Source organism: Hyla sarda, chromosome 4 (assembly GCF_029499605.1).
Source record: "Hyla sarda isolate aHylSar1 chromosome 4, aHylSar1.hap1, whole genome shotgun sequence".
In the NCBI taxonomy this organism is placed as follows: Eukaryota; Metazoa; Chordata; class Amphibia; order Anura; family Hylidae; genus Hyla; species Hyla sarda.
In genome coordinates this window covers 390,752,639-390,765,373 of record NC_079192.1, presented here as the reverse complement: position 1 = coordinate 390,765,373, position 12,735 = coordinate 390,752,639, and the positions used below count along the sequence as shown (strand labels likewise).

Here is a 12,735-nt window from a genome sequence, read left to right as displayed (position 1 = left end):
TTACAGGTCGGGATATGAGGACAGGATGGGAGGTCGAGATAGGAGGTCGAGATAGGAGGACGGGATAGGAGGTCGAGATAGGAGGTCGAGATAGGAGGACGGGATAGGAGGACGGCATAGGAGGACGGCATAGGAGGTCAAGATAGGAGGTTTGGGATAGGAGGTCGGGATAGGAGGTCGGGATAGGAGGTCGGGATAGGAGGTCGGGATAGGAGGTCGGGATAGGAGGACGGGATAGGAGGACGGGATAGGAGGACGGGATAGGAGGACGGGATAGGAGGACGAGATAGGACGACGGGATAGGACGACGGGATAGGACGACGGGATAGGACGACGGGATAGGACGACGGGATAGGACGACAGGATAGGACGACAGGATAGGAGGACGGGATAGGAGGACGGGATAGGACGACAGGATAGGAGGACGGGATAGGAGGTCGGGGTATGAGGATGGGATAGGAGGTCGGGGTATGAGGATGGGATAGGAGGTCGGGGTATGAGGATGGGATAGGAGGTTGGGGTATGAGGATGGGATATGAAATCAAAAGCTTCCTCCTCTGTTTATTTTCCTCCACAACAAGGATTAGGAAGGAAAAACCGGGCAACGCCGGGTACTCAGCTAATATATATATATATATATATATATATATATATATATATGTTACAGTAATAAACATTTAGGGGGCAGGAAAGGATAAATGATATTACTGGAAGTCAAGAGTTTTTGAGTAAGAAAATAATATGACTGAAGATTTGGCCTTTCCTATGATCAATATGAAGTGGCTCTGAAGCTCCCAGTGTGACTGGTCATTGACATACAAGACAGTAATAGACTGTTTCCATTTTTGGCACATGGATTGGATTATTGATAAACCGCACTTGTATGAAAACTCTGATGTCTACTAAGACATCTATCCATTATGTGAGAAGTATTAAGACGAAAGGAGAGATGGGTGTACTATGTGCATTACTGGGACGGTGCCTCCTGTATTAACCCATGATGGCGTCTGCAGACTTCAGAGAAAATAACAAGACGCAAAAGTGAAGCTCAAATGGTCACAACAGAAAAAGATCAGGTTACTGTAGCACCAGCTGCGATCTGATAACTGTGAGAAGGACATCATATCAAATGTTTAGCCAGGTAAGGAACACAAAAACTTTCTTCCACAAACAGCGCCACATCTGTCTTCAGGTTGTGTGTGGTATTACGACTTAGGGGGAGATTTATCAAAACCTGTCTAGAGGAAAAGTTGCTGAGTTGCCCATAGCAACCAATCAGATCGCTTCTTTCATTTTTGAACAGTCCTCTGAAAAATTAAAAAAAAAAAGCGATCTGATTGGTTGCTATGGGCAACTCAGCAACTTTTCCTTTGAACAAGGTTTGCAAGAAATTAGCTCATATATACCGTATATACTCGAGTATAAGCCGACCTGAATATAAGCTGAGGCCCCTAATTTCACCCCAAAAACCCAGGAAAAGTTATTGACTCGACTATAAGCCTACATCATCCCCCCATGTAATCACTGTCACTAGTCTGGAGCCGGGTACGAAGCGCGGAGAAGGGGTCTGGATGATTACATGGGGGGGATGATGTATTTCCCACCCTAGGCTTATAGTCGAGTCAATAACTTTTCCATCGGCTGTCTGGGCATCCTGAGGTCCACAGGTTGAAGACCACTGTAGCCTTCGTCATCATCCAGCCCCCCCCCCCCCCCTTTTGTTTTCTACTCACCTCCCCTCGGCAGGAAGTTAGGGTGAGCTGGTCCGGGCCATCTATGCTGCATGGACCGTCCGGTGGGGAGGGTAAGTCGTTGCGGGCTGTCCATTTTCACCGGGGGGCCCTCTTCTCCGCGCCCGACCCCGGACTAGTGACGTTGCCTTGACAGCGACGCACAGGGATGTTGCGCATGATCGTCCCTGTGTGTCTTCGTCACGGCAACGTCACAAGTCCGGGCCCGAAGCGCGGAGAAGAGGGCCCCCCGGTGAAGATGGACAGCCCGCAACAACTTACCCTCCCCACCGGACGGTCCCTGCAGCATAGATGGCCCGGACCAGCTCGCTCTAACTTCCTGCCGAGGGGAGGCGAGTACAAAACAAAGGGGGGAGTGCTGGATGATGACGAAGGCCGCAGTGGTCTTCAACCTGCGGACCTCCAGAGGTTTCAAAACTACAACTCCCAGCATGCCGTTGGCTGTCCGGGCATGCTGGGAGTTGTAGTTTTGCAACTTCTGGAGGTCCGCAGGTTGAAGACCACTGAGAAGGGATTGACAGGAGGAGAGTTCACTCGAGTATAAGCCGAGGGGGGCGTTTTCGGCACAAAAAATCGTGCTGAAAAACTAGGCTTATACTCGAGTATATACGGTATATATTTTTTAATCCAGGGAAACCCCTTTAATGCCTATTGTGGTATGTGCAGGATTTCAGCAGGGATTGGCGCTGGATGTCTATCAAACGGGGAGCTACAGAGCAGAGAAGTATTACACCTTGAGGGCACAGCAGAACCAGGGTCACGCCTCCATGACACTTTGGCAGCACAATAAATAAAAAAACAATATGCATGAATGTAGGTATGACTTGTACTCCTTATATGAGAGCTGTAAGACAGTGTTGCCTATATAATGGAGATATTACAGATGACAGACACATCTGAATGACTGAGTAATAGCTGCAGTTTATAGAAGAACATGGAGTTACTGGCATCTCAAACAATTGCTCTGCACTGTATACAAAAAAGAAGGTTGCAGCAGCACTCTTGGTCAAAAAATGGAGGCTCTTAGTAGCCCAGGAGCCCAACAGAGGTCAGTGGAATGAGCGGGTTAGGGTCCCACCCGAAGTGAGGCCTCCTCGTCGTGATGGATGGGGGACACGTTTTTTATCAAAAAGTGCGCTAAGAGCCTCCATTTTTTGACCAAGTGTGCTGCTGCAACCTTCTTTTTTGTATACTTTGTATTTGCCCCAGCAGCGTGCACCCGTGTATTAGGTAGTTGTGCTGGCTATTTTCCTTTTTTTTTTTTTGCTATGCAAGTTAGGGGGAATGGCACCCTCTGTATCCGTGCACCCCTTCCTGTTCACAGGAGTTTTTTTTTTTAAATTGATAGTGGATCCAGCATGTCACCCAGTCAGAGGCAGTATGTTTAGCAGAGGTGAGTGGATTTGGCTGAGCAGAGGTGAGTGGATTTGGCAGAGCAGAGGTGAGTGGATTTGGCAGAGCAGAGGTGAGTGGATTTGGCAGAGCAGAGGTGAGTGGATTTGGCTGAGCAGAGGTGAGTGGATTTGGCTGAGAAGAGGTGAGTGGATTTGGCTGAGCAGAGGTGAGTGGATTTGGCTGAGCAGAGGTGAGTGGATTTGGCTGAGCAGAGGTGAGTGGATTTGGCTGAGCAGAGGTGAGTGGATTTGGCTGAGCAGAGGTGAGTGGATTTGGCTGAGCAGAGGTGAGTGGATTTGGCTGAGCAGAGGTGAGTGGATTTGGCTGAGCAGAGGTGAGTGGATTTGGCTGAGCAGAGGTGAGTGGATTTGGCTGAGCAGAGGTGAGTGGATTTGGCTGAGCAGAGGTGAGTGGATTTGGCTGAGCAGAGGTGAGTGGATTTGGCTGAGCAGAGGTGAGTGGATTTGGCTGAGCAGAGGTGAGTGGATTTGGCTGAGCAGAGGTGAGTGGATTTGGCTGAGCAGAGGTGAGTGGATTTGGCTGAGCAGAGGTGAGTGGATTTGGCTGAGCAGAGGTGAGTGGATTTGGCTGAGCAGAGGTGAGTGGATTTGGCTGAGCAGAGGTGAGTGGATTTGGCTGAGCAGAGGTGAGTGGATTTGGCTGAGCAGAGGTGAGTGGATTTGGCTGAGCAGAGGTGAGTGGATTTGGCTGAGCAGAGGTGAGTGGATTTGGCTGAGCAGAGGTGAGTGGATTTGGCTGAGCAGAGGTGAGTGGATTTGGCTCAGCAGAGGTGAGTGGATTTGGCTCAGCAGAGGTGAGTGGATTTGGCTCAGCAGAGGTGAGTGGATTTGGCTCAGCAGAGGTGAGTGGATTTTGCTCAGCAGAGGTGAGTGGATTTTGCTCAGCAGAGGTGAGTGGATTTGGCTCAGCAGAGGTGAGTGGATTTGGCTCAGCAGAGGTGAGTGGATTTGGCTCAGCAGAGGTGAGTGGATTTGGCTCAGCAGAGGTGAGTGGATTTGGCTCAGCAGAGGTGAGTGGATTTGGCTCAGCAGAGGTGAGTGGATTTGGCTCAGCAGAGGTGAGTGGATTTGGCTCAGCAGAGGTGAGTGGATTTGGCTCAGCAGAGGTGAGTGGATTTGGCTCAGCAGAGGTACGTGGATTTGGCTCAGCAGAGGTGAGTGGATTTGGCTCAGCAGAGGGGAGTGGATTTGGCTCAGCAGAGGGGAGTGGATTTGGCTCAGCAGAGGTGAGTGGATTTGGCTCAGCAGAGGGGAGTGGATTTGGCTCAGCAGAGGTGAGTGGATTTGGCTCAGCAGAGGGGAGTGGATTTGGCTCAGCAGAGGGGAGTGGATTTGGCTCAGCAGGGGTGAGTGGATTTGGTGTGTTAGGGTCCCATCCAAAGTGAGGCCACGTCCGTGTGGTGGATTTTGGACACGTTTTGATCAAAAAGTGCGCTAAGAGCCTCCATTTTTTGACCAACAGTGCTGCTGCAACCTTCAATTCCTCGGCACTGGGATAGTTGAAAATGGAATTTTGCAACAAAAACTCTACGTAGCAGAGCTGAGTGCAGGAACTGTACAGCAGCAAACAGAGCCGTAAGCACTACATGTACCCCCATGTGGTGCCAAATGGTGTCACACATAGCTTTTTCCGGAAAATGCCAATGTTTTATAGCATTTTCATTGGTGCTTTTTTTTACTCAAATGTTAGCTGGTCAATAGAGAACAACAAGATTTTTTTGTGGCCATTTTAGTTACTTCTGGAGTGTTTTTGGAGCCAATGGCAGTTTTTCCAAAATGTGTTTTCACGAGTTGTAATGGGGAACAAAAGGCTGAAGAAAAAAAGATTTAAATATTTTGGGGAGTCTTAAATTGGCACTGTCATTTTGACACAACATAGAGACATGTCTAAAGATTTGATCGGTTTGGGGTCCAAGTCCTGAGACCCTCACCGATCGCTATATATATAGCCAGGAGAAGTGTGCACTAAGTTCATTCTCTCCCATCTCTATCCATGCAATCTATGAGACTGTCTTTTGTAGAAAGGAAAAGCAGCGCTCACCTGGTCGCTTCTCCACCCTCATTCTGGCAAATGGTGGGAGTCCGAACACGCTAACCCCAACAACTCAAAACTGTTGACATGTCTTTAAAAGCGGTACTCTGGTGCTCCAGTATTCTAAACATTTTGTTCAGAACGCTCGGAGCTGGAGGCCGTAATCGTGACATCATGGCCACGCCCCTCGTGACATCCCACCACGCCCCTCCATTCATGTCTATGGGAGGGGGCGTGTCGGTCTACATGCCCCCTCACATAGACATGAATGGAGGGGGCGTGGTGTGACGTCAAGAGTGGCGTGGCCGTGATGTCACGATCACTGCCGCAGGAACCCAGCGTTTGTTTAGAATGCCGGGTCCTGCGGAAGATCCCTGTGATCAAACATCTTATCCCCTATCCTTTGGATAGGGGATAAGAGGTCTAGCAGCAGAGTATCTCTTTAAAAGGGTATTCCAGGGAAAAATTTTTTTTATATATATCAACTGGCTCCAGAAAGTTAAACAGATTTGTAAATTACTTCTATTAAAAAATCTTAATCCTTTCAGTACTTATGAGCTTCTGAAGTTAAGGTTGTTCTTTTCTGTCTAACTGCTCTCTGATGAAACGTGTCTCGAGAACCGCCCAGTTTAGAAGAGGTTTGCTATGGGGATTTGCTTCTAAACTAGGCGTTTCCCAAGACAGGTGTCATCAGAGAGCACTTAGATAGAAAAGAACAACCTTAACTTCAGAAGCTCATAAGTACTGAAAGGATTAAGATTTTTTAATAGAAGTAATTTACAAATCTGTTTAACTTTCTGGAGCCAGTTGATCTATAAAAAAAAGTTTTTTCCTGGAATACCCCTTTAAGGCTGCATTCACATCACCTTCAGGCCATACAGCATTCGGATCAGGCGGAATAATGTATAAAATGGCTGCTGCCGAGTCGTATCCTATAAATTTCAATGAGCCTGATGGAGTCAGCTGGTCGGGTCAATTCTGGACCACATCTGTATTTGCTGCCAGACTGTAAACCATGGTCGGCTTCGGTTTCAGTCCGGTAACATAAACAGATACGGTACAAAAATGACCCAACCGGAGTCACTAGCTGACTCCGTCAGGCTCATAAAAATGAATGGGGTACGGCGGGGGTACGGCAGCAGGAAGTTTTCAAATTCTCCCAATGGATCTGGCTGCTGTATGCCCCAAACGTAAATGTGAATGCAGCCTAATACGTTTTTATAATTGACAGGTAAGCTTTAAATGCCCCACTTCTGGAGATTAAAGGGGTACCCCCCCCCTAGACATTATATTATATATAGGGGATAAGATGAAAGAAAGTACGGAGGGTCCAGGACTTGGTTGCAAGCAGCTTTATTGAAGATACATCACACCATAAAAACGACAGTCAGTCAGACATGTTTCGAGCGCAAGCAGCTTTATTGAAGATACATCACACCATAAAAACGACAGTCAGTCAGACATGTTTCGAGCGCAAGCGCTCGAAACATGTCTGACTGACTGTCGTTTTTATGGTGTGATGTAACTTCAATAAAGCTGCTTGCAACCAAGTGCTGGACCCTCCGTACTTTCTTTCTTCAATATCCGAGCACCGTACATCAGGGAAGGTGAGCTGGATCACTTACTTGTTTGTTGCATAGGGGATAAGATGTCTGAACGCGGGGGACCCCCGCAATCTCGTTTGTTTACAATGCTGGGTGCGGGTGGCGGGGTGGTGATGTCACAGTCACGTATGCTCGTGATGTCGCACCACGCCTCCTCAATGAAAGTCTATGAGAGGGGGCGTGGCTGCTGCCACGCCCCCTCCCATAGACTTTCATTGAGGAAGCATGGTGTGAGGTCACAAGGGGTGTGCCCTTGACATCACGACCCCGCCACACGATCCAAGCGCTTGGAACAAAAATGTTCCAAACGCTGGGGCAGCGGAGTGCCCCTTTAAAACATCATGTAAAATTCAGTAGAGAAGAACAGCATGGATCTTCTTTATAATAGGCTATACAGTGGTCCCTCAACATACGATGGTAATCCGTTCCAAATGAACCATCGTTAGTTGAAACCATCGTAGGTTGAGGGATCCGTGCAATGTAAAAGTATAGGACAGTGGTCTACAACTTGCAGACCTCCAGATGTTGCAAAACTACAACTCCCAGCATGCCCGGACAACCAACGGCTATCCGGGCATGCTGGAAGTTGTAGTTTGGCAACATCTGGAGGTCCGCAGGTTGAAGACCACTGGTATAAGCGGTTATACAGTACTCACCTGTCCCCCGCCGCTCACCGCTGCTTTGGATGTCGCCCTCCATCGCTGTCGCCGCGTCCCCGGACCGGCTCTGCTGCATCTCTTCATCACGTCGTTGCGCACGCCGCTCCTATTGGATGATGGGACGGCGTGCGCGATGACGACGATGGAGAGAGCAGGGGATCCTGAAGAGGACGGTCCGGAGCGCCGATACAGGTGAGTGACACCCACCGGACCACCTTAAACGGCTATAAGGTGGCAGCTGAAGCAGTCAGCGCTGCAGGATAGCTGTTTATGCGATGGCCCCGACATACAAAAGTATCGTATGTTGATGCTGCCTTCAACATGCGATTGTCTCTGAGAGGTCATCGTATGTTGAAATGATCGTATGTTGGGGCCATCGTAGGTCGAGGGGGGGGGGGGGTCACTGTAAATCTATTTGCATTTAATAATCCTCTATGTTCTGAAGGTTACAGTAATCTTCTATATAAAAGCCAAAGAGCTAATCCTGCACCACTAACCCCAATCCAGCCGTTCAGACCGGGTCTAGTCGATGTGGTAATACAATGACTCGCAGGGGTTTTCCTGTGTATACTGATGCCATTGTTTCGCTGTATACAGAAATGGAACTGTCTAAGAAAAAAAAGAAGTTCATAAAAATAAATATATATAAAATTGTACTGACGTCCTATCCAGCTACCAGCCCGACACTGTCACTTGACAATTCTGGACAATTGAAGAGTGAATTCCTAATAATAGCGCGGTTATTATTTCCTGCTCTGCTATATTTGGCTGTTGCCGATCCCACCACTTACCTTCCGTTTCATGCAGTTGTGCCAGTTATAGTCATTTCTATTAAAACTTAATTAGGAGAAGTTCATTCTTTTCCCATCATTGATGTCACCCACATTTTCAACATTCCTTGTTTTTTTTTTTTTAACCTTTCTCTTCCCAAGCTAGCTTGTAAAACGTTCTTTGCAGGTGGCAGGTAGTTATTGCAATTGGATATACAGTCACTGGCCACATTATTAGGTACACCATGCTAGTATTAGGTCGGACCCCCTTCTGCCTTTATTATTCATGCATACATTCTACAAAGGAGCTGGGAACATCCCTCAGAGATTTTGGTCCATATGTCCATGATGACATCACACAGTTCCTCCATATGGACATGATGACATCACACAGTTCCTCTATATGGACATGATGACATCACACAGTTCCTCCATATGGACATGATGACATCACACAGTTCCTCTATATGGACATGATGACATCACACAGTTCCTCTATATGGACATGATGACATCACACAGTTCCTCCATATGGATATGATGACATCACACAGTTCCTCTATATGCCCATGATGACATCACACAGTTCCTCTATATGCCCATGATGACATCACACAGTTCCTCCATATGGACATGATGACATCACACAGTTCCTCCATATGGACATGATGACATCACACAGTTCCTCTATATGGACATGATGACATCACACAGTTCCTCCATATAGACATGATGACATCACACAGTTCCTCCATATAGACATGATGACATCACACAGTTCCTTCATATAGACATGATGACATCACACAGTTCCTCCATATCCATAAACACTATGGGGGACATTCATCAAGACCTGTGCTAAAGAAAAGTTGACCAGTTGACCATAGCAACCAATCAGATCGCTTCTTTTTTTTTTTTTTCCTGACATTTTTAAAAATGAAAGAAGCAATCTGATTGGTTGCTATGGGCAACTGGTCAACTTTTCCTTTGTACAGGTTTTAATGAATCTCCCTCTTAATGGATGAGCCGCCACACCCCTCCCATAGACATTACATTGATGAGGCTTGGCATGATGTCATGAGGGGTCTGGCCATGAGGTCACGACCCCGCACCCAGCGTTCGGAACAAAATGTTCAGAATGCTGGGGCAGTGGAGTACCGCTTTAAGAGGTTAGAAAAAAAAGTACTTGTAACCTTACTGGATACCGATAAGATATAAATGCTTAAGTCTGTCGGACACAACCCTGATGGCCATATAAATAATTCATCAAGGTTACAAGTATAGATTTAGACACTCATGTCTGAGTACAATGAGAGAAATGGGACGGAGAGGAATCTCGGACTGTGAATCATCACCGGGGGAGCCTGGGACCAGTTCCTTCATCTTATACCCTATCCTTTGGATAGGGGATAAGATGATTTTTGGCGGAGTACCCCTTTAATGTCTGCAGCAGTAAGCACCATCACATTCACTACAGGGGCTTCTACTGCGAAATCCAATTCTGGCATGGAGGTTCCGCTTTGGAACTTCTGTAGTTTGCACTGAGCTGCAGACTCCCTCTGATATCAATGGGAGGCTGCTGCAAGTGGACACCTTCGCGGAATTTCCTTGTGCAAAGTCTATGCCAAACAAGAGATTCTTACCTTCCTTGGTCCCCCTCTAGCTCCCATCCCAAAAAATTCTGATCCCCTCTGCTCAAAGACAACAGATGAGGACCTGCCTGCTCAGCCAATCACTGGCCAAGGTGGGACAACAATGCGGCCAGTGACTGGTTTAGAAGCCAGGTCCCGCTTCCATATCTTGTCTCCGATGTAGTAACAAGCGATGACCAGCTGGGGAACCAGAGAGCACTAAAGCAGGAGCTGCAGGGGACCAGGGAAAGTGAAAAAGACTTGTTTTTTTATTTATACCCAGTCCTCAGTAATAAATCATTGTTTTATACCGGAATAACCCTTTAGGGCCCATTCACACTACGTATTTTCTGAGTGGAACTCTGCTCCGGAGCTCCATTCTGGAACATACGGTGCAGCAGCCTCCCATTGCTGCACCAGTCACACTATGTAATTCAGGAACCCAGAACATGTTCATTCTATTTATAATTGCATTGCTGTCTATTGCTGCTCACACTGCTGCTGGGCGCCGCCACAAACGGCCATTTAGGCCTTTTTTTTTTTTTTTTTAAGCCTTTAGTGACCGTTCTTGTGACGGAGCCTAAGAAGCTTCTGAGCTTCTTTAGGCGGTGCCCGCTGCAGACTAAATCTATGTCCTGAATATGCCCTGGTGGAGATTCTATAGTGTGAATCACAAACAGACATAATTTTGATACCCAATAATATTAATGGATCTGCAGCAAATCTGAAGCGGATTTTCTGCTGCGGATTTCGCAAAGCAGAATTTCAACAGCGGATTATGTACATGTTAACGTGGTGTATTTTTCTTCTTTTTTTTTATAATGTCCAGGATACAATGGTGGTGTATGGTGTTGTAGTGTTTTACATACACTATACCTAAATTACAGCTTTATTTCTTGTAAACAAATAAACGAGAAAAAATACTGAACTTTTTAAACTACCAACCTTCATGATGTTGGGCAGGTGAGACAGGTAGTAAAGATTGAGATGGGCATTGGCAGCAGATAGGGCAAAAAGGTATTCATTCCGGGCCTCTGCCAGCTGCTGCGTGCAATCCGACAACTGGGCTGAGAACTAGGTATAAAACAAAATGATGTTAAAAAATGTAAATACACTTCACAAACCTTTCAATTCATGCCATGTAAGAGATCAGAACTGTAAAAGCCGAAATCCACACTTCTATATATTGATTTGAAGGGCGCCTTAGCAACATGGTGGTTTATAGGGGATTTGGTGGGAGAACCTGACGTGACTGTGTCTACAGTGACCCCACAGGAGGAATGAGGCATTACACAGTTCTAGTTGCAATAAACTGGTTGTCCATATAACGAATGGATCTGTCGGGTCCTCCGGAAAGAGAGCGACTCTTTGTACCTGCTTGTAGAGCAGTGTTTTCCCATCCAGTGTTCCTCCAGCTGTTGCAAATCTACAACTCCCAATGGGCACGGACAGACCAATTTCCAATTTTAATTTTTTTTTTTGTGCTATAGGTTTGTATGAGATTTAATGCGTTTTAAGTTTTGCACACACCACTTTTCTGTACCAAACAAGTACACATTTATTTTGGTAATGTGTAAAAACTAGCACAAAATGTACAGTGGTCCCTCAGGTTACAATATTAATTGGTTCTGGGACGACCATTGTATGTTGAAACCATTGTATGCTGAGACCAGAACTCTATGGAAACCTGGGAATTGGTTCTAAAGGCACCAAAATTTAATCCAAAAATAGGAAAAAAGTGAGGATTAAAGAAAAATAAGTAGATAACTAATATAGATAAAGCAAATCCTTACATATAAAAGTAAGAAAGATCTGCTGGGAGCTGTAATCACTGTCTATGTCAGTGTTTCCCAAGCAGGGAGCCTCCAGCTGTTGCAAAACTACAACTCCCAGCATGCCCGGACAGCCAAAGGCTGTCCGGGCATGCTGGGAGTTGTAGTTTTGCAACAGCTGGGGGCACCTTGCTTGGGAAACACTGGTCTATGTAGAGGACAGGAGCTTCTTCGGGGTCCGGTACAGTACACACAGTGTCCAAAAAAAGTAATGGAGTCGCCCTCCCCTGGTGTCCAAAGGAGCAGGTAACAGGTAATGTGTACAGAACATGTAATACCTCTCTGTACTGTAGGGGGCGCTACCAGACACCAGTCAGTGCATGTACTTAAGCAATACAGGGGTTTTACCAGTGAATGCCCATTCTGATTGGTCGGTTCTTCCAGCCATTGACACGTTTCACAGATCTGGACTGTCTGTAGCATTGTATGTTGAGTCTGGTTTCAACTTACGATGGTCCAGAAAAGACGATTGTATGTTGAAACTATTGTATGTTGAGGCCATTGTAAGTTGAGGGATCACTGTATTCATACATAGACCTACATCACACCATATGTCACTAATACACTTCTATGGGAATAAAAACCTACGTGTTCGTAAACGATTATTTTGCAGTATAGAAGAGTGGCGTGTGCAGAACTTTTCTGTACCACAAAAAAATAAAATAATTGTAGACAGTCGTACAGGAGGGAAAATGTAGCCGAAAGTACTTCTCGCTATGTAGGCATTATGGAAGCCTATGGGGGAGATTTATCAAAACCTGTGCAGAGGAAAAGTTGCCCAGTTGCCCATAGCAACCAATCAGATCGCTGCTTTCATTTTGCAGAGGCCATTTTAAAAATGAAAGAAGTGATGTGATTGGTTGCTATGGGCAACTCAGCAACTTTTCCATACACAGGTCTTGATAAATCTCCCCCTATGTGTATACCACAGCATACGTTTAGGTACCATTTAAACATTTCTCCTGCTGTGGTATAGATGTGACCCTTAGAACTATTTAAAGGGGTACTCCAGTGAAAAACTTTATTTTTTTTTTTTTTTTT

General features: G+C 46.3%; 1 protein-coding gene across 9 annotated transcripts in view; it reads right to left on the bottom strand.

Annotated features, from left to right (window-relative positions):
* FCHSD1 (FCH and double SH3 domains 1) overlaps positions 1-12,735 on the bottom strand; it is a 148,747-nt gene that overhangs the window by 66,075 nt on the left and 69,937 nt on the right. For all 9 annotated transcript variants that reach the window (XR_008843171.1, XM_056517075.1, XM_056517073.1 and 6 more), the window contains one exon: positions 10,808-10,936. Coding sequence is in view for 8 of the 9 variants with exons in the window: in XM_056517075.1 (XP_056373050.1) it covers positions 10,808-10,936 (129 nt within the window). In the remaining variant the exon portion in view is untranslated. The remainder of the gene's footprint in view (positions 1-10,807; positions 10,937-12,735) is intronic.